Genomic DNA, 22,603 nt, shown 5'->3' on the forward strand with positions numbered 1-22,603 from the left:
AATAAAAATTAAAAACCGCTAAAAGTTTATGTACAACTAACAAAATAAAGTGCCAATAGACCCCAGTGATGAATTTGCAATCACCTTTACTTGGTGGAACCACTTAAGGGGTTGTATGAGGTTTGACAAATACCTATTTTTTCCCCTAGATTACACCTCTCCTCTATGGGCTGTATCTGGTAGAAGGCTCAGGTCCATGTGAAAGAATAAGGCTAGGCTGCAATACCCCCACCGGCCATTGGGAAGGAGTGGCGCTGTTTCCCAAACATATGAGCCTTTTTTATGCACCCCCTTTAATAATCTTATAGGGACTTAGGTCTTTGCCTTCCTATTGGCCAGACATGATAAATGTTTCCTTCTACAAAAGGGATGTATAAAGCAATCCATACTGCAATACAGGTTTACAAGCAAACTATACACTACCCAGGAATGCAGCCCAAGAAAAAGACAGAACTATGTAGGTCGCGGCTGTTTATCCCCGCGCTGCGCAGGAGCGGCTTAAATATTTCAGAGCAGTAAATTGCTTCTGCATACTGGATATTTCCAGCCTCAATATTAGTCGGTCTACTCAGAGCTTTGGTTAATCTGTCCGGTGACATGTAAAGGGTCAGGCGCCCGATATGCCCCCGTACACATGCACATACCAGCAGTCCTCGTCGTCCTCGCTGCACGAGCCCAGCTCCAGGACCTCCACCTCATCGAGAGCCGTCTCATCCAAGAGCCCCACTAGATCTGCGCTGGAGCTCCCCTCCGACATCTTGCCCACACCGTCCTCTGTTCTCCCGCTGAGGTCCAGGCTGAAGAAGGCGCTGTCGTCGGGGTCACAGTGATTGCCGTCCTTACTGCTCGGCTTGGCGTCGGGACACACCTTGTCATACTGCACCTGTGCGTCCACCCGCAGCCGGGGGATGTTCTCCTTCTCGGAGTGGATCTGCTCCAGCTTACTGTGCAGGTCCGGGATGATTTGCAGATCTCCCATCTCCGGATGGATGTTCATGCTGTTCATGACCCCGGAGGCGTGCAGAGCGGAGAGGTGCGGGTCCACGCCGGGCTCATGGCTTGTGCCCTGCAGGTTCTTCTTCACACGTAACTGCTGGTTCTGGATCTCCAGCCTTCTCACCAATTCATGCAGTTTGCGGACTTCTTTCAGGTCGGAACTAGCGTCGGCTTTGCTTTCTCCGTCCATCATACCATCGCTTCTCATTCGCTCATGCTGAATGCCAGGGGAACTGTCAGGGACCACCATTGTCAAATGGGCTCTGCAAAGAGAAGGAAGAATATTCAGAGGGAAGACTAAAGCATTGCAATGTCAGGGTCTAACATCCAATTCCTACCGCCATGTAGTCACACATCGGCTATACTACAGGAACAGCAGCCTGCACTATTTACTGTGTGCGGATGTGCAGCACTGCAGGGCATTGTACTGGAGCCAGGACACACACGGCTACTGTCATCTGTTTGTATAAGGCGGGCCCAACATGCGCTCGTCCTGCAGAGGCGATGGAGCAAACAGCAGAAAAGCTCAGTCACCACCGCTCCAACACTGACAAGTGCTGGGTACACAGGCGGCAAGTGGGGGGCGAGCACAAACAAAAGGAGTGTCCTCCACTATGGTAAATTATGGGCCACTCAATGAAATGTGCACCCATTTAGGCAGTGTTTTTCTGAATTTGTATTATATACACACACACAATAGAAAGATTCTCATATATATTATTATACACACACACATATATATATATATATATATATATATATACATATACATACATATATATATATATATATATATACACACACACACACACACACACACAATATATATATATATATATATATATATATATACACACATACATACACATATACATACACACAGTTAGGTCGGGAAATATTTGGACAGTGACACAATTTTCGCGAGTTGGGCTCTGCATGCCACCACATTGGATTTGAAATGAAACCTCTACAACAGAATTCAAGTGCAGATTGTAACGTTTAATTTGAAGGTTTGAACAAAATTATCAGATAGAAATTGTAGGAATTGTACACATTTCTTTACAAACACTCCACATTTTAGGAGGTCAAAAGTAATTGGACAAATAAACCAAATCCAAACAAAATATTTTTATTTTCAATATTTTGTTGCGAATCCTTTGGAGGCAATCACTGCCTTAAGTCTGGAACCCATGGACATCACCAAACGCTGGGTTTCCTCCTTCTTAATGCTTTGCCAGGCCTTTACATCCGCAGCCTTCAGGTCTTGCTTGTTTGTGGGTCTTTCCGTCTTAAGTCTGGATTTGAGCAAGTGAAATGCATGCTCAATTGGGTTAAGATCTGGTGATTGACTTGGCCATTGCAGAATGTTCCACTTTTTTGCACTCATGAACTCCTGGGTAGCTTTGGCTGTATGCTTGGGGTCATTGTCCATCTGTACTATGAAGCGCCGTCCGATCAACTTTGCGGCATTTGGCTGAATCTGGGCTGAAAGTATATCCCGGTACACTTCAGAATTCATCCGGCTACTCTTGTCTGCTGTTATGTCATCAATAAACACAAGTGACCCAGTGCCATTGAAAGCCATGCATGCCCATGCCATCACGTTGCCTCCACCATGTTTTACAGAGGATGTGGTGTGCCTTGGATCATGTGCCGTTCCCTTTCTTCTCCAAACTTTTTTCTTCCCATCATTCTGGTACAGGTTGATCTTTGTCTCATCTGTTCATAGAATACTTTTCCAGAACTGAGCTGGCTTCATGAGGTGTTTTTCAGCAAATTTAACTCTGGCCTCTCTATTTTTGGAATTGATGAATGGTTTGCATCTAGATGTGAACCCTTTGTATTTACTTTCATGGAGTCTTCTCTTTACTGTTGACTTAGAGACAGATACACCTACTTCACTGAGAGTGTTCTGGACTTCAGTTGATGTTATGAACGGGTTCTTCTTCACCAAAGAAAGTATGCGGCGATCATCCACCACTGTTGTCATCCGTGGACGCCCAGGCCTTTTTGAGTTCCCAAGCTCACCAGTCAATTCCTTTTTTCTCAGAATGTACCCGACTGTTGATTTTGCTACTCCAAGCATGTCTGCTATCTCTCTGATGGATTTTTTCTTTTTTTTCAGCCTCAGGATGTTCTGCTTCACCTCAATTGAGAGTTCCTTAGACCGCATGTTGTCTGGTCACAGCAACAGCTTCCAAATGCAAAACCACACACCTGTAATCAACCCCAGACCTTTTAACTACTTCATTGATTACAGGTTAACGAGGGAGACGCCTTCAGAGTTAATTGCAGCCCTTAAGAGTCCCTTGTCCAATTACTTTTGGTCCCTTAAAAAAGAGGAGGCTATGCATTACAGAGCTATGATTCCTAAACCCTTTCTCCGATTTGGATGTGAAAACTCTCATATTGCAGCTGGGAGTGTGCACTTTCAGCCCATATTATATATATAATTGTATTTCTGAACATGTTTTTGTAAACAGCTAAAATAACAAAACTTGTGTCACTGTCCAAATATTTCTGGCCCTGACTGTATATATTATATAATATATATATTTTACACATACACATTTATACATACATTTACACACACACACACACACACACACACGCATATATACATACATGTACACACATACATATACACACACACACACACACACACACACACACACAATAGAAAGATTCTCATATACATTATACACATATACAAACATATATAATATATATATATTTTACACACACACACGTACACATTTATACATACACACACATACATATGCATATATACATACATGTACACATGTACACACACACACACACACACACACACACAACTCTCTCAAGGAGCGGTGGCATCTCATTTAGGAGGATAATAGCTATTTATCCATCTTGAGATTTTAGTCAATCCTTCTAAGAACTTAATGTTCCTCAAAAAGGTGTGCTACAAAGTGAATAAGGATAATCCATTGCTATTCTCCTGAACAAATAGAAATTTACACAGAAAAAATAAAAATTAAAATGCTTGAAAAGTCGCATGTGCTGTGTGCACAGGTTGCGTTTTTAATCACATTTTTTGTTGCATTTTTGCGTGTAGATGTCACAAAACCTGAATGAGAATCCAAGTTTTCTGGACACGCTGAGGATTGTATTTTTCAAACCATAAGACGCACGATTGTTTTAGAGGAGGAAAATAAAATTTTAAGCAAAAAATGTGGTCATGACATTGTTATGGGGGTAATGTCCCCAAATTCTCTGCTAATATAGCCCATCCTGGTAATGATCTTCCTGCCTTGTAAATGATCCCCATCCTTCATACAATATACACTGCTGGCCAAAAGTATTGGCACCCCTGCTATTCTGTCAGATAATACTCAGTTTCTTCCTGAAAATGATTGCAATCACAAATTCTTTGGTATTATTATCTTCATTTATTTTGCTTGCAATGAAAAAACACAAAAGAGAATGAAACAAAAAATCAAATCATTGATCATTTCACACAAAACTCCAAAAATGGCCCAGACAAAAGTATTGGCACCCTTAGCCTAATACTTGGTTGCACAACCTTTAGCCAAAATAACTGCGAACAACCGCTTCCTGTAACCATCCATGAGTTTCTCACAATGCTCTGCTGGAATTTTAGACCATTCTTCTCTGGCAAACTGCTCCAGGTCCCTGAGATGTGAAGGGGCCTTCTCCAAACTGCCATTGTGAGATCTCTCCACAGATGCTCTATGGGGTTCAGGTCTGGACTCATTGCTGGCCACTTTAGTAGTCTCCATTGCTTTCTCTCAAACCATTTTCTAGTGCTTTTTGAAGTGTGTTTTGGGTCATTGTCCTGCTGGAAGACCCATGACCTCTGAGGGAGACCCAGCTTTCTCACACTGGGCCCTACATTATGCTGCAAAATTTGTTTGTAGTCTTCAGACTTCATAATGCCATGCACACTGTCAAGCAGTCCAGTGCCAGAGGCAGCAAAGCAACCCCAAAACATCAGGGAACCTCCGCCATGTTTAACTGTAGGGACCGTGTTCTTTTCATTGAATGCCTCTTTTTTTTCCCTGTAAACTCTATGTTGATGGCTTTTCCCAAAAAGCTCTACTTTTGTCTCATCTGACCAGAGAACATTCTCCCAAAACGTTTTAGGCTTTCTCAGGTAAGTTTTGGCAAACTCCAGCCTGGCTTTTTTATGTCTCGGGGTTAGAAGTGGGGTCTTCCTGGGTATCCTACCATACAGTCCCTTTTCATTCAGATGCCGACGGATAGTACGGGTTGGCACTGTTGTACCCTCGGACTGCAGGGCAGCTTGAACTTGTTTGGATGTTAGTTGAGGTTCTTTATCCACCATCCGCACAATCTTGCGTTGAAATCTCTCGTCAATTTTTCTTTTCCTTCCACATCTAGGGAGGTTAGCCACAGTGCCATGGGCTTTACACTTCTTGATGACACTGCGCACCGTAGACACAGGAACTTTCAGGTCTTTGGAGATTGACTTGTAGCCTTGAGATTGCTCATGCTTCCTCACAATTTGGATTCTCAAGTCATCAGACAGTTCTTTGGTCTTCTTTCTTTTCTCCATGCTCAATGTGGTGGACACAGGACAGAGTTTGAGTCAACTTTAATCCATGTCAACCGGCTGCAAGTGTGATTTATTATTGCCAACACCTGTTAGGTGCCACAGGTAAGTTACAGGTGCTGTTATTACACAAATTAGAGAAGCATCACATGATTTTTCAAACAGTGCCAATACTTTTGTCCACCCCCTTTTTTATGTTTGGTGTGGAATTATATCCAATTTGGCTTTATGACAATTTTTTAAATTTTTTTTTTCATTGAAGACAAATTAAATGAAGATAATACCAAAGAATTTGTGATTGCAATCATTTTCAAGAAGAAACTGAGTATTATCTGACAGAATTGCAGGGGTGCCAATACTTTTGGCCAGCACTGTATATATGGCCCACATCCTGATATATGATCCTCCTGCCTTTTATATATGTCCACCATCCTGATATGTGGCCCCGCATCCTGTGGCACACAAAAAAAATAAATGTTTATCCTCCCCTTTCCTCACTCCACACAGCATCGCTCGTCCTCCTGTCTGTGCCAGCAGCAGCAGCGCCGCTGACCTGTGTGGAGCCGTGCGCTCAGCGGGCCGGCAGACAGGAGGACATTGCGATGCCGCAGAAAACTGTGACCGGTGAGTTTCCGTACTTATTGACTGCACCCCGCGCTGATGATGATGCGCTGGGGACAGTGAATATAGCCGCACATGATCACGCCAGGCTGTAGTTGCCAGGGGTGATCACGCGGGCCGGCTGTTTACTATGCGCGCACCCCTCGCCCATCATCCCGCCCACTTGTCAGTGCCGGCTTCAGCGCTGAGAGATGATAGGCGTCGGGATACATATGAAAAGAGGCTAATGAGCAGGCGCACGTGGTCATGGCAGGCGCTGCTACAGCCTGCTCCTGCCTCTGATGACCCGCTCCACCCTCATTCCCTGTAGCATACATTTGGACTATAAGACGCACCCCCCACTTCACCCAACATTTGGCTAGCTCCCCTCAGCGGCAGCGGTGTCCAGAGATTTGGTTTACTCGGTTGTCGGTGTCTGCTTAATGGACTGAGTGAGTACAAGAGTGATCCCTGCATCCCACGGCCTTATTCCCCACACACCGAGTCCCGGGGCATTCCCCCCTACCCGTGGAGGGTTCTAACACCTTGCTGCCCCGTTCCATCATCCCCGGGTACTCCCAACTGCAGCGGTGGTACTCCTAAGCACCCCCCACTTCACCCAACATTTGGGGGGAAAAAAGTGCGTCTTTACGTGAATAAAAACAGTTTTTGCCTCTTTTTCCTGCCAGGAGATGCAGAAATGCACCAAATCCCAAATGTTTGCATGTACCCTTATAATAAAAAGTCAACGTTAAGGCCATGTGCGCACTAGAAAATGACTAAGGAAAAACCGGACCCTCTGAAAGAATCCCGCACTCGCGGTAAAAAACTGCAACGAAATCGGCATGCGGTTTGGCTGTGCTTTGGTGCGGAATTTCTGTGGTTTTGCCGCAGGTTGGTCCCTGCGTGTTTTTACCAATAATTAATGGCAAAACCGCAAGGACCTGCAGAGAAGAAGTGATATGCCCATTAATTCAGCAGCGGGAATTCCGCGGGTAAATCCGTAGGGACAAAAAAAAAACAAAAAAAAAAAACCACACAGTGTGCACACAGCTTTTTTTTTTAATCCCCATAGGTTTTGATGGAGAAGGACTGCGGAAATGTTATAAACATTTTCTGCAGCATTTCTGCAGCGAAATCCGTGGCAATTTCGCGGGTAAATCCGCAGCGTGCGCACAGGGCCTAAAGGAGTTTCCTGAGACTGTCATCAATATCGGATCTCCCTGATAGAGGGGGCTGTGTGCGGCCCCTGCACAGTGTTACGCGCCATCCCATTTACTTCACAGTGATCGCTCATGAGCAGAGCGAGGATGTAAGCGCTCATTCAGACTAGCAGATAATGTTGACCGCGCAGCATTCGTTGCACTGGTTGATCCTTTATGTAAAATATGCCAGAAGTCACTCGGCAAACAAGCAAAATGCTAATTGGGTCATTGTTGCTGGAATTCGAATAATCCTTCCCGGCAGCACATTGTCCTGTGTGACCCTGGAATGTGCTGTCAATTAGTGTATCGCAGTAATAATGCGCTGTCTGCTTAAGGCCCCTTCCACACATCAGTTTTTTTGCCTTCAATCACAATCCGTTCGAAAAACTGATGCGATGGATCAGTCGAAAAAAGGGATCAGTCGCATCAGTTTTTTTCCATCCGTTACTTGCGTTGGGATACTGAGCATGCTCAGTTTAAAAAAACCGGAATCCGTCGCCGGATTCCATAATATGACGGATGACGACAGATCCTGCACCCATAGGCTTCTATTACAACAAACGACGAACCCGTCACTGTACGTTTTTTCGACGCACACAAATAAAACGTTAGTATGGACGTCGTCTCCGTAACACTTGGCGTCAAATCCGTTGTACGACGGATGTAACGCGAGGCCATCCGTCGCTAATGTGACGCCCTGGGACCTGGGGGGGGGGGTGAGGATCAGACCTGGGCGAGGATCAGACCTGGGCGAGGATCAGACCTGGGCGAGGATCAGACCTGGGCGAGGATCAGACCTGGGCGAGGATCAGACCTGGGCGAGGATCAGACCTGGGCGAGGATCAGACCTGGGCGAGGATCAGACCTGGGCGAGGATCAGACCTGGGCGAGGATCAGACCTGGGCGAGGATCAGACCTGGGCGAGGATCAGACCTGGGCGAGGATCAGACCTGGGCAAGGAGCGGGTGGCCTGGGAGGTGTGGGTAGACAGCGGAACAGTCAGTTTAGAAAAAGTGAGAGAAGTTGGAGGAAGAGAGTGAGGAGGAAGTAAAGTAGGTGAAAGTGAGCAGTCGTAAGAAAGGTGTCAAGACGGACAAAGGAATCTTGAGACACAGGGAAAGAGTAGCAGAAAGACACAGCAAGGACCTGAGGAGAAATATCAGCCACTCAGGGGAGAAAGTAACGAGAGAGCAAGCTCCAAGGACAGTGGAATCCTGTGGTGGTGGAAATCCAGGGCTCACAGTACTTTGCACGCACGGGGTGCAGATCCCAGAACAGACCAGGACTTCAAGCTGTTAACTCTGCCAGGCAGGTGGGTTTCCAGGACTCATCTCCCAGCACTAGCGTCCGAGGCATCAGCAACAAAGAGGGGACCGGGACATATTCCCTTAAATAGTCCAAGCTGCCTGCGGCAGGACCCAGACACCAGGAGGACCTCCAGGAGCTCCATTCCAGGGGGGACCCACACACACACCAGAGTGCATCGGTGGGCGAGTGGCACTAGGTTAGCTGGCAGAGCTATAGAGGACTCAGGCACACTTGGGATCCAGTATGTCCCCAGAGTGCGAACCCAGCTGTAAGTAAAAGCAACCAAACTGCACTCCCCTGTCTGGACTGATTTATTGCCCTGCACCTCCATGTTGACCCTTACCTACACCCCTGGGGAAAAGCCCTACTCACAGAGGGCTCCACCATCCACGAAGCCCCATCCATCACCCCCAGGGAAGACTGGCGGCCCTACTATCCCTGGCCGCGCACCGCGAGTGGCGTAGTCTGTCTATTTTTATTATTTTTTTTCCTTTTCATTTAAAAACTGTTTGATGGTGCCCCCGGGTCCAGACCCCTCGAGCCACGGACCGCTGGATCCGAGCTGCTCGGCTGCCCTGGGGCGCGACAGCTTTAAATACAAGTCAATGAGAAAAAAAAAAATGGATCCAGCGCTGGATCTGGGTTTTTTTTCACAACTCAACGGATTGTGACTGATGACTAAAAACTAATATGTGAAAGGGGCCTAAATCTTGGCCGTTAAAAAACCTCCGGCACGGTGGCTCAGTGGTTAGCACTGCAGCCTTGCAGCGCTGGGGTCCTGGGTTCAAATCCCATTATGGACACCATCTGCACGGAGTTTGTATGTTCTCTCCATGTTTGCGTGGGTTTCCTCCCACACTCCAAAAAAGATACTGATAGGGAATTTAGATTGTGAGCCCCAATGGGGACAGTGTTGCCATTGTATGTAAAGTGCTGTGGAATTAACAGCACTATATAAATGAAAAAATATATTATATTGGATTGTGAATTGACAGCCATGGTCGGATGATCCAGGTAGGACCTCTACCAGCGGTTGTGCCTCATCATCAGTAATAGGGGTCAGGTTGGTATTAGATCTTCCTTCCCCCCTAATGTGAAGCTTCACATAGGAATATAATGGCTCCAGCTCTTTATCTTGTGTAGCATTAGATGGCAGGACACATAAAGGGGCCATAAAGCGGCTCCATCTGTGCGGTCACCAGCTACCTGCTCCCATTGTTTGTGGAGTCCGGGGCGGGGACAGAACAGCCTTTGGCAATCACGGAAACTGAACGCCTTGTGCACAATATAAACACTCGCAAGGGAAAAGTAAGAGTAGAGGGAAGCACAGCACGCCGCCTCCCCCCGCCTGCTTCCTCCAGACTCCATCAAAACTCTACACAGAAGAAACACCTTCCCTGGAGATGAGAAATGTGCGCCTATAATATTACAGGGGATACAACGCAGGAAAGCTCAGCCCACGGCTTGGAAAAGCGGAGAATGACTTTCTCACAATCTTAATAAACAAACGCCCCCGACACCTAACCAACAATGCTCAAGGAGCAAACCAAACCCACCTAAGCAGCACCTTCAGGAAAAGGGAAAGTGGGCTCAGTCAAGACAAGAGCGGACAAAGATCTGGTCTGTAACCACAAGGGGGCATCCTCTATGTGCATCATCAGACGGGATTCTTTACTGTACGAGCAGTGTGCGCTGTCACACACAAATCACTGGGGGTCCTCCTCCTACATGGAGGGTGGTGACCCTTATAAATACAGTTTGAGCGGTTGCCTGTTAGAAAACCCATTCTCAGACAGTGGGGACCTACTGGGACCCCCATTACTTAGAGCCCACATTTATGAACCAGGGCAGAGAGCAGCTCGAAACATCAGTGCACCGACAGCACATTGGATTCACTGGACACTGTGCAATGCTTCATGTTCCCTGTGGGGGCGCTGCAGTAGCATCATACACTACTCCATGCAGTGTGCAGGGCACTGGTTATATACGGTCTGTATAGGAGGCAGAGCACACGCAGCGCAGTGTATGATAGCGTCCATGTGGTGCGCAGTGCACTGAATTGTATATAAAAGGTCTTATTTATAACCTTGGGCGTTGAACCCATTTTTGTACTAAAAGTACTTCATGCATACAGTATATAATTATTTTAATAGGGTGGGGGGTGCAGTGGACCTACAGTGTATACAGAGTGGGGGGTACAAAATATATACAGGGTGGAGGTGCAGTGTATACGCTGCATATACAGGGTGGGTGAGTGCAAGCGAATACGCTGTATATACAGGGTGGGGGGGGTGCAAGCGTATATGCTGCATATACAGGGTGAGGGTGAAAGTGTATATACAGGGTGGAGAAGGTGCATCTACAGTGTATACATGGTGGGGGTGCAGTACATACAGGATAGAGGTGCAGTGTATATACAGTGTATACCCCAGTTGGGGGGGCAGTGTGTACATTGCATAAATGGCAGAGATGCAATGTATATAGTGTGAAGGTGAAGTAAATACAGGACAGGTGCACTATATATACAAGGTAGAGTGTATACAGTATATGGCAGAGGTGCAGTTTATACAGTGTATACATGGCAGAGGTGCAGTGTATACAGTATACACAGGGTGGGGGTAGTGTATACAGTATACACAGGGTGGGGAGCAGTGTATATATGGCAGAGGTGCAGTGTGTACAGTATACACAGGGTGAGGGTAGTGTGTACAGTATACACAGGGTGGGAGGCAGTGTATACATGGCAGAGGTGCAGTGTATACAGTATACACAGGGTGGGGAGCAGTGTATATATGGCAGAGGTGCAGTGTGTACAGTATACACAGGGTGAGGGTAGTGTGTACAGTATACACAGGGTGGGAGGCAGTGTATACATGGCAGAGGTGCAGTGTATACAGTATACACAGGGTGGAGATCAGTGTATATATGGCAGAGGTGCAGTGTATACAGTATACACAGGGTGGGGGAGCAGTGTATATATGGCAGAGGTGCAGTGTATACAGTATACACAGGGTGGGGAGCAGTGTATACATGGCAGAGGTGCAGTGTATACAGTATACGCAGGGTGGGGGAGCAGAGTATACATGGCAGAGGTGCAGTGTATACAGTATACGCAGGATGGGGAGCAGTGTATATATGGCAGAGGTGCAGTGTATACAGTATACACAGGGTGGGGAGCAGTGTATACATGGCAGAGGGGCAGTGTATACAGTATATGCAGGGTGGGGAGCAGTGTATATATGGCAGAGGTGCAGTGTATACAGTATACACAGGGTGGGGGAGCAGTGTATACAGTATACACAGGGTGGGGGAGCAGAGTATACATGGCAGAGGTGCAGTGTATACAGTATACGCAGGATGGGGAGCAGTGTATATATGGCAGAGGTGCAGTGTATATATGGCAGAGGTGCAGTGTATACAGTATACACAGGGTGGGGGGAGCAGTGTATACAGTATACACAGGGTGGGGGGAGCAGTGTATACAGTATACACAGGGTGGGGGGAGCAGTGTATACAGTATACACAGGGTGGGGAGCAGTGTATACATGGCAGAGGTGCAGTGTATACAGTATACGCAGGGTGGGGGAGCAGAGTATACATGGCAGAGGTGCAGTGTATACAGTATACGCAGGATGGGGAGCAGTGTATATATGGCAGAGGTGCAGTGTATACAGTATACACAGGGTGGGGAGCAGTGTATACATGGCAGAGGGGCAGTGTATACAGTATATGCAGGGTGGGGAGCAGTGTATATATGGCAGAGGTGCAGTGTATACAGTATACACAGGGTGGGGGAGCAGTGTATACAGTATACACAGGGTGGGGGAGCAGAGTATACATGGCAGAGGTGCAGTGTATACAGTATACGCAGGATGGGGAGCAGTGTATATATGGCAGAGGTGCAGTGTATATATGGCAGAGGTGCAGTGTATACAGTATACACAGGGTGGGGGGGAGCAGTGTATACAGTATACACAGGGTGGGGGGGAGCAGTGTATACAGTATACACAGGGTGGGGGGGAGCAGTGTATACAGTATACACAGGGTGGGGGGGAGCAGTGTATACAGTATACACAGGGTGGGGGGGAGCAGTGTATACAGTATACACAGGGTGGGGGGGAGCAGTGTATACAGTATACACAGGGTGGGGGGGAGCAGTGTATACAGTATACACAGGGTGGGGGGAGCAGTGTATACAGTATACACAGGGTGGGGGGAGCAGTGTATACAGTATACACAGGGTGGGGGGAGCAGTGTATACAGTATACACAGGGTGGGGGAGCAGTGCATACAGTATACACAGGGTGGGGGAGCAGTGTATACAGTATACACAGGGTGGGGGAGCAGTGTATACAGTATACACAGGGTGGGGGAGCAGTGTATACAGTATACACAGGGTGGGGGAGCAGTGTATACAGTATACGCAGGGTGAAGGAGCAGTGTATACATGGCAGAGGTGCAGTGTATACAGTATACACAGGGTGGGGAGCAGTGTATATATGGCAGAGGTGCAGTGTATACAGTATACACAGGGTGGGGAGCAGTGTATATATGGCAGAGGTGCAGTGTATACAGTATACACAGGGTGGGGAGAAGTGTATATATGGCAGAGGTGCAGTGTATACAGTATACACAGGGAGGGGAGCAGTGTATATATGGCAGAGGTGCAGTGTGTACAGTATACACAGGGTGGGGGAGCAGTGTATACAGTATACACAGGGTGGGGAGCAGTGTATATATGGCAGAGGTGCAGTGTGTACAGTATACACAGGGTGGGGGAGCAGTGTATATATGGCAGAGGTGCAGTGTATACAGTATACACAGGGTGGGGAGCAGTGTATATATGGCAGAGGTGCAGTGTGTACAGTATACACAGGGTGGGGAGCAGTGTATATATGGCAGAGGTGCAGTGTGTACAGTATACACAGGGTGGGGGTAGTGTTTACAGTATACACAGGGTGGGGGGCAGTGTATACATGGCAGAAGTGCAGTGTATACAGTATACACAGGGTGGGGAGCAGTGTATATATGGCAGAGGTGCAGTGTATACAGTATACACAGGGTGGGGGGCAGTGTATACATGGCAGAGGTGCAGTGTATACAGTATACACAGGGTGGGGAGCAGTGTATATATGGCAGAGGTGCAGTGTGTACAGTATACACAGGGTGGGGAGCAGTGTATATATGGCAGAGGTGCAGTGTATACAGTATACACAGGGTGGGGAGCAGTGTATACAGTATACACAGGGTGGGGAGCAGTGTATATATGGCAGAGGTGCAGTGTATACAGTATACACAGGGTGGGGAGCAGTGTATATATGGCAGAGGTGCAGTGTATACAGTATACACAGGGTGGGGGGAGCAGTGTATACAGTATACACAGGGTGGGGAGCAGTGTATATATGGCAGAGGTGCAGTGTGTACAGTATACACAGGGTGGGGGTAGTGTATACAGTATACACAGGGTGGGGGAGCAGTGTATACAGTATACACAGGGTGGGGGAGCAGTGTATACAGTATACACAGGGTGGGGGAGCAGTGTATACAGTATACACAGGGTGGGGGAGCAGTGTATATATGGCAGAGGTGCAGTGTATACAGTATACACAGGGTGGGGGAGCAGTGTATACATGGCAGACGTGCAGTGTATACAGTATACATAGGGTGGGGGAGCAGTGTATACATGGCAGAGGTGCAGTGTATACAGTATACCTAGGGTGGGGGGGGCAGTGTATACATGGCAGAGGTGCAGTGTATACAGTATACACAGGGTGGGGGAGCAGTGTATACAGGGGGGGGCAGTGTATACAGTGTGGGGGAGCAGTGTATACAGTATATACAGGGTGGAGGGGCAGTGTATATAGTGTGTGGGGGGGGGCAGTGTATATATGGCAGAGGTGCAGTGTGTACAGTATACACAGGGTGGGGGTAGTGTATACAGTATACACAGGGTGGGGGGCAGTGTATACATGGCAGAGGTGCAGTGTATACAGTATACACAGGGTGGGGAGCAGTGTATATATGGCAGAGGTGCAGTGTATACAGTATACATGGCAGAGTATATATGGCAGAGGTGCAGTGTATACAGTATACACAGGGTGGGGAGCAGTGTATATATGGCAGAGGTGCAGTGTGTACAGTATACACAGGGTGGGGGGCAGTGTATATATGGCAGAGGTGCAGTGTATACAGTATACACAGGGTGGGTGGCAGTGTATATATGGCAGAGGTGCAGTGTATACAGTATACACAGGGTGGGGGGGCAGTGTATATATGGCAGAGGTGCAGTGTATACAGTATACACAGGGTGGGGGGCAGTGTATATATGGCAGAGGTGCAGTGTATACAGTATACACAGGGTGGGGAGCAGTGTATATATGGCAGAGGTGCAGTGTATACAGTATACACAGGGTGGGGGGCAGTGTATACATGGCAGAGGTGCAGTGTGTACAGTATACACAGGGTGGGGGGCAGTGTATACATGGCAGAGGTGCAGTGTGTACAGTATACACAGGGTGGGGGGCAGTGTATATATGGCAGAGGTGCAGTGTATACAGTATACACAGGGTGGGGGGCAGTGTATATATGGCAGAGGTGCAGTGTATACAGTATACACAGGGTGGGGAGCAGTGTATATATGGCAGAGGTGCAGTGTATACAGTATACACAGGGTGGGTGGCAGTGTATATATGGCAGAGGTACAGAGTATACAGTATACACAGGGTGGGGGGGCAGTGTATATATGGCAGAGGTGCAGTGTACAGTATACACAGGGTGGGTGGCAGTGTATATATGGCAGAGGTGCAGTGTATACAGTATACACAGGGTGGGGGGCAGTGTATATATGGCAGAGGTGCAGTGTATACAGTATACACAGGGTGGGGAGCAGTGTATATATGGCAGAGGTGCAGTGTATACAGTATACACAGGGTGGGGGGCAGTGTATATATGGCAGAGGTGCAGTGTGTACAGTATACACAGGGTGGGGAGCAGTGTATACATGGCAGAGGTGCAGTGTATACAGTATACACAGGGTGGGGAGCAGTGTATACATGGCAGAGGTGCAGTGTATACAGTATACACAGGGTGGGGAGCAGTGTATACATGGCAGAGGTGCAGTGTGTACAGTATACACAGGGTGGGGAGCAGTGTATATATGGCAGAGGTGCAGTGTATACAGTATACACAGGGTGGGGGGCAGTGTATATATGGCAGAGGTGCAGTGTGTACAGTATACACAGGGTGGGGAGCAGTGTATATATGGCAGAGGTGCAGTGTGTACAGTATACACAGGGTGGGGAGCAGTGTATACATGGCAGAGGTGCAGTGTATACAGTATACACAGGGTGGGGGGCAGTGTATATATGGCAGAGGTGCAGTGTGTACAGTATACACAGGGTGGGGAGCAGTGTATACATGGCAGAGGTGCAGTGTGTACAGTATACACAGGGTGGGGAGCAGTGTATACATGGCAGAGGTGCAGTGTATACAGTATACACAGGGTGGGGAACAGTGTATACATGGCAGAGGTGCAGTGTATACAGTATACACAGGGTGGGGGGCAGTGTATATATGGCAGAGGTGCAGTGTGTACAGTATACACAGGGTGGGGGGCAGTGTATACATGGCAGAGGTGCAGTGTGTACAGTATACACAGGGTGGGGGGCAGTGTATACATGGCAGAGGTGCAGTGTATACAGTATACACAGGGTGGGGAGCAGTGTATACATGGCAGAGGTGCAGTGTATACAGTATACACAGGGTGGGGAGCAGTGTATATATGGCAGAGGTGCAGTGTATACAGTATACACAGGGTGGGGAGCAGTGTATATATGGCAGAGGTGCAGTGTATACAGTATACACAGGGTGGGGAGCAGTGTATATATGGCAGAGGTGCAGTGTATATAGTATATACAGGGTGGGGAGCAGTGTATATATGGCAGAGGTGCAGTGTGTACAGTATACACAGGGTGGGGGGCAGTGTATATATGGCAGAGGTGCAGTGTATACAGTATACACAGGGTGGGGGGCAGTGTATATATGGCAGAGGTGCAGTGTGTACAGTATACACAGGGTGGGGAGCAGTGTATACATGGCAGAGGTGCAGTGTATACAGTATACACAGGGTGGGGAGCAGTGTATATATGGCAGAGGTGCAGTGTATACAGTATACACAGGGTGGGGGGCAGTGTATATATGGCAGAGGTGCAGTGTATACAGTATACACAGGGTGGGGGCAGTGTATATATGGCAGAGGTGCAGTGTGTACAGTATACACAGGGTGGGGGGGCAGTGTATATATGGCAGAGGTGCAGTGTATACAGTATACACAGGGTGGGGGGCAGTGTATATATGGCAGAGGTGCAGTGTGTACAGTATACACAGGGTGGGGAGCAGTGTATACATGGCAGAGGTGCAGTGTATACAGTATACACAGGGTGGGGGGCAGTGTATATATGGCAGAGGTGCAGTGTATACAGTATACACAGGGTGGGGAGCAGTGTATACATGGCAGAGGTGCAGTGTATACAGTATACACAGGGTGGGGGGCAGTGTATACATGGCAGAGGTGCAGTGTGTACAGTATACACAGGGTGGGGAGCAGTGTATACATGGCAGAGGTGCAGTGTATACAGTATACACAGGGTGGGGGCAGTGTATATATGGCAGAGGTGCAGTCTATACAGTATATACAGGGTGGGGGTGCAGTGTATACAGTGGGGGGGGGCAGTGTATACAGTATACACAGGGTGGGGGGCAGTGTATATATGGCAGAGGTGCAGTGTGTACAGTATACACAGGGTGGGGGGCAGTGTATACAGTATACACAGGGTGGGGAGCAGTGTATACATGGCAGAGGTGCAGTGTATACAGTATACACAGGGTGGGGGGCAGTGTATATATGGCAGAGGTGCAGTGTGTACAGTATACACAGGGTGGGGAGCAGTGTATACATGGCAGAGGTGCAGTGTGTACAGTATACACAGGGTGGGGAGCAGTGTATACATGGCAGAGATGCAGTGTATACAGTATACACAGGGTGGGGAGCAGTGTATACATGGCAGAGGTGCAGTGTGTACAGTATACACAGGGTGGGGAGCAGTGTATATATGGCAGAGGTGCAGTGTATACAGTATACACAGGGTGGGGAGCAGTGTATATATGGCAGAGGTGCAGTGTGTACAGTATACACAGGGTGGGGAGCAGTGTATATATGGCAGAGGTGCAGTGTATACAGTATACACAGGGTGGGGGGCAGTGTATATATGGCAGAGGTGCAGTGTATACAGTATACACAGGGTGGGGAGCAGTGTATATATGGCAGAGGTGCAGTGTATACAGTATATACAGGGTGGGGGGCAGTGTATATATGGCAGAGGTGCAGTGTATACAGTATACACAGGGTGGGGGGCAGTGTATATATGGCAGAGGTGCAGTGTATACAGTATACACAGGGTGGGGGGCAGTGTATATATGGCAGAGGTGCAGTGTATACAGTATACACAGGGTGGGGGGCAGTGTATATATGGCAGAGGTGCAGTGTGTACAGTATACACAGGGTGGGGGGCAATGTATATATGGCAGAGGTGCAGTGTGTACAGTATACACAGGGTGGGGAGCAGTGTATATATGGCAGAGGTGCAGTGTATACAGTATACACAGGGTGGGGGGCAGTGTATATATGGCAGAGGTGCAGTGTGTACAGTATACACAGGGTGGGGAGCAGTGTATATATGGCAGAGGTGCAGTGTATACAGTATATACAGGGTGGGGGAGCAGTGTATATATGGCAGAGGTGCAGTGTATACAGTATACACAGGGTGGGGGGCAGTGTACACAGTATGGGGGGCAGTGTGTACAGTATACACAGGGTGGGGGGCAGTGTATATATGGCAGAGGTGCAGTGTGTACAGTATACACAGGGTGGGGAGCAGTGTATATATGGCAGAGGTGCAGTGTATACAGTATACACAGGGTGGGGGGCAGTGTATATATGGCAGAGGTGCAGTGTGTACAGTATACACAGGGTGGGGAGCAGTGTATATATGGCAGAGGTGCAGTGTATACAGTATATACAGGGTGGGGGAGCAGTGTATATATGGCAGAGGTGCAGTGTATACAGTATATACAGGGTGGGGGAGCAGTGTATATATGGCAGAGGTGCAGTGTATACAGTATACACAGGGTGGGGGGCAGTGTATATATGGCAGAGGTGCAGTGTATACAGTATACACAGGGTGGGGAGCAGTGTATATATGGCAGAGGTGCAGTGTATACAGTATATACAGGGTGGGGAGCAGTGTATATATGGCAGAGGTGCAGTGTATACAGTATACACAGGGTGGGGGGCAGTGTATATATGGCAGAGGTGCAGTGTGTACAGTATACACAGGGTGGGGAGCAGTGTATATATGGCAGAGGTGCAGTGTATACAGTATATACAGGGTGGGGGAGCAGTGTATATATGGCAGAGGTGCAGTGTATACAGTATACACAGGGTGGGGGGCAGTGTATATATGGCAGAGGTGCAGTGTATACAGTATATACAGGGTGGGGAGCAGTGTATATATGGCAGAGGTGCAGTGTATACAGTATACACAGGGTGGGGGGCAGTGTATATATGGCAGAGGTGCAGTGTATACAGTATATACAGGGTGGGGAGCAGTGTATATATGGCAGAGGTGCAGTGTATACAGTATACACAGGGTGGGGGGCAGTGTATATATGGCAGAGGTGCAGTGTATACAGTATATACAGGGTGGGGAGCAGTGTATATATGGCAGAGGTGCAGTGTGTACAGTATACACAGGGTGGGGGGCAGTGTATATATGGCAGAGGTGCAGTGTATACAGTATACACAGGGTGGGGGGCAGTGTATATATGGCAGAGGTGCAGTGTGTACAGTATACACAGGGTGGGGGGGGCAGTGTATATATGGCAGAGGTGCAGTGTATACAGTATACACAGGGTGGGGGGCAGTGTATATATGGCAGAGGTGCAGTGTATACAGTATACACAGGGTGGGGGGCAGTGTATATATGGCAGAGGTGCAGTGTATACAGTATATACAGGGTGGGGAGCAGTGTATATATGGCAGAGGTGCAGTGTATACAGTATACACAGGGTGGGGGGCAGTGTATATATGGCAGAGGTGCAGTGTATACAGTATACACAGGGTGGGGAGCAGTGTATATATGGCAGAGGTGCAGTGTGTACAGTATACACAGGGTGGGGGGCAGTGTATATATGGCAGAGGTGCAGTGTATACAGTATACACAGGGTGGGGGGCAGTGTATATATGGCAGAGGTGCAGTGTGTACAGTATACACAGGGTGGGGGGCAGTGTATATATGGCAGAGGTGCAGTGTGTACAGTATACACAGGGTGGGGGGCAGTGTATATATGGCAGAGGTGCAGTGTGTACAGTATACACAGGGTGGGGAGCAGTGTATATATGGCAGAGGTGCAGTGTATACAGTATACACAGGGTGGGGGGCAGTGTATATATGGCAGAGGTGCAGTGTATACAGTATACACAGGGTGGGGGGCAGTGTATATATGGCAGAGGTGCAGTGTATACAGTATACACAGGGTGGGGGGCAGTGTATATATGGCAGAGGTGCAGTGTATACAGTATATACAGGGTGGGGAGCAGTGTATATATGGCAGAGGTGCAGTGTATACAGTATACACAGGGTGGGGGGCAGTGTATATATGGCAGAGGTGCAGTGTATACAGTATATACAGGGTGGGGAGCAGTGTATATATGGCAGAGGTGCAGTGTATACAGTATACACAGGGGGTGGGGAGCAGTGTATATATGGCAGAGGTGCAGTGTATACAGTATACACAGGGTGGGGGGCAGTGTATATATGGCAGAGGTGCAGTGTGTACAGTATACACAGGGTGGGGGGCAGTGTATACATGGCAGAGGTGCAGTGTGTACAGTATACACAGGGTGGGGGGCAGTGTATATATGGCAGAGGTGCAGTGTGTACAGTATACACAGGGTGGGGGGGGCAGTGTATATATGGCAGAGGTGCAGTGTATACAGTATACACAGGGTGGGGGGCAGTGTATATATGGCAGAGGTGCAGTGTATACAGTATACACAGGGTGGGGGGCAGTGTATATATGGCAGAGGTGCAGTGTATACAGTATATACAGGGTGGGGAGCAGTGTATATATGGCAGAGGTGCAGTGTATACAGTATACACAGGGGGTGGGGAGCAGTGTATATATGGCAGAGGTGCAGTGTATACAGTATATACAGGGTGGGGAGCAGTGTATATATGGCAGAGGTGCAGTGTATACAGTATACACAGGGGGTGGGGGTGCAGTGTATACAGTATACACAGGGGGTGGGGGTGCAGTGTATACAGTATACACAGGGTGGGGAGCAGTGTATATATGGCAGAGGTGCAGTGTGTACAGTATACACAGGGTGGGGGGCAGTGTATATATGGCAGAGGTGCAGTGTATACAGTATACACAGGGTGGGGGGCAGTGTATATATGGCAGAGGTGCAGTGTGTACAGTATACACAGGGTGGGGGGCAGTGTATATATGGCAGAGGTGCAGTGTGTACAGTATACACAGGGTGGGGGGCAGTGTATATATGGCAGAGGTGCAGTGTGTACAGTATACACAGGGTGGGGAGCAGTGTATATATGGCAGAGGTGCAGTGTATACAGTATACACAGGGTGGGGGGCAGTGTATATATGGCAGAGGTGCAGTGTATACAGTATACACAGGGTGGGGGGCAGTGTATATATGGCAGAGGTGCAGTGTATACAGTATACACAGGGTGGGGGGCAGTGTATATATGGCAGAGGTGCAGTGTATACAGTATATACAGGGTGGGGAGCAGTGTATATATGGCAGAGGTGCAGTGTATACAGTATACACAGGGTGGGGGGCAGTGTATATATGGCAGAGGTGCAGTGTATACAGTATATACAGGGTGGGGAGCAGTGTATATATGGCAGAGGTGCAGTGTATACAGTATACACAGGGGGTGGGGAGCAGTGTATATATGGCAGAGGTGCAGTGTATACAGTATATACAGGGTGGGGAGCAGTGTATATATGGCAGAGGTGCAGTGTATACAGTATATACAGGGTGGGGGAGCAGTGTATATATGGCAGAGGTGCAGTGTATACAGTATACACAGGGGGTGGGGAGCAGTGTATACATGGCAGAGGTGCAGTGTATACAGTAGATACAGGGTGGGGGCAGTGTATACAGTATACACAGGGTGGGGGGCAGTGTATACATGGCAGAGGTGCAGTGTATACAGTATACACAGGGTGGGGGGCAGTGTATACAGTATACACAGGGTGGGGGCAGTGTATACAGTATACACAGGGTGGGGGGCAGTGTATACATGGCAGAGGTGCAGTGTATACAGTATACACAGGGTGGGGGGCAGTGTATACAGTATACACAGGGTGGGGGGCAGTGTATACAGTGGGGGGGGGGGGGGCAGTGCTCTGTATGCATACTGTACACACACCGGTAGACACAAGATGGAGATCCAGGCAGTGCACTGCGCCCCCTCCCCGTGCTCCGGCCCCGTCCTCCGCCCTCGGTCCCGGGTAGGGTGAGCGGAGGAGCCGGATGCAGACAATGGGAGCACAGGAGGCCTGGCTCCGGGAGATAACGCCGCCGGCTACACATGGAGACAAAAGCTAACGGCTCTGCCGCCGCGGCCGCGCATCCTCCCTACCTGCCGGTGCTGCGCTCATCTCCCCGGGCGGCCTCCTCCGTCCGCCGCTCCCCTCCACCTGTCACCGGGCGCGCTCCCCCTTACCTCGCGCTCAGCTCGGATGCAGCATCTCTCGGGGCCGCGCTCTCCTCGTCTCTCACAGCGGCAGGATCCTCCGCGAACGGCTGGGGGGCGGGGCTACTAAGAAC

General features: G+C 48.6%; 1 protein-coding gene across 5 annotated transcripts in view; it reads right to left on the bottom strand.

Annotated features, from left to right (window-relative positions):
• The window catches only part of LOC142251160 (SLAIN motif-containing protein-like), a 71,737-nt gene extending 49,134 nt beyond the window's left edge, over positions 1–22,603 (bottom strand). For 2 of the 5 annotated variants that reach the window (XR_012725290.1, XM_075323694.1), the window contains exons 1-2: positions 22,500–22,578; positions 645–1,259 (exon numbers count right to left, since the gene is read on the bottom strand). Coding sequence is in view for 4 of the 5 variants with exons in the window: in XM_075323694.1 (XP_075179809.1) it covers positions 645–1,246 (602 nt within the window). In the remaining variant the exon portion in view is untranslated. The other 3 variants (XM_075323695.1, XM_075323692.1, XM_075323693.1) reach the window with 3 other exon arrangements.

This window comes from Anomaloglossus baeobatrachus, chromosome 9 (assembly GCF_048569485.1).
Source record: "Anomaloglossus baeobatrachus isolate aAnoBae1 chromosome 9, aAnoBae1.hap1, whole genome shotgun sequence".
Taxonomy (NCBI): domain Eukaryota; kingdom Metazoa; phylum Chordata; class Amphibia; order Anura; family Aromobatidae; genus Anomaloglossus; species Anomaloglossus baeobatrachus.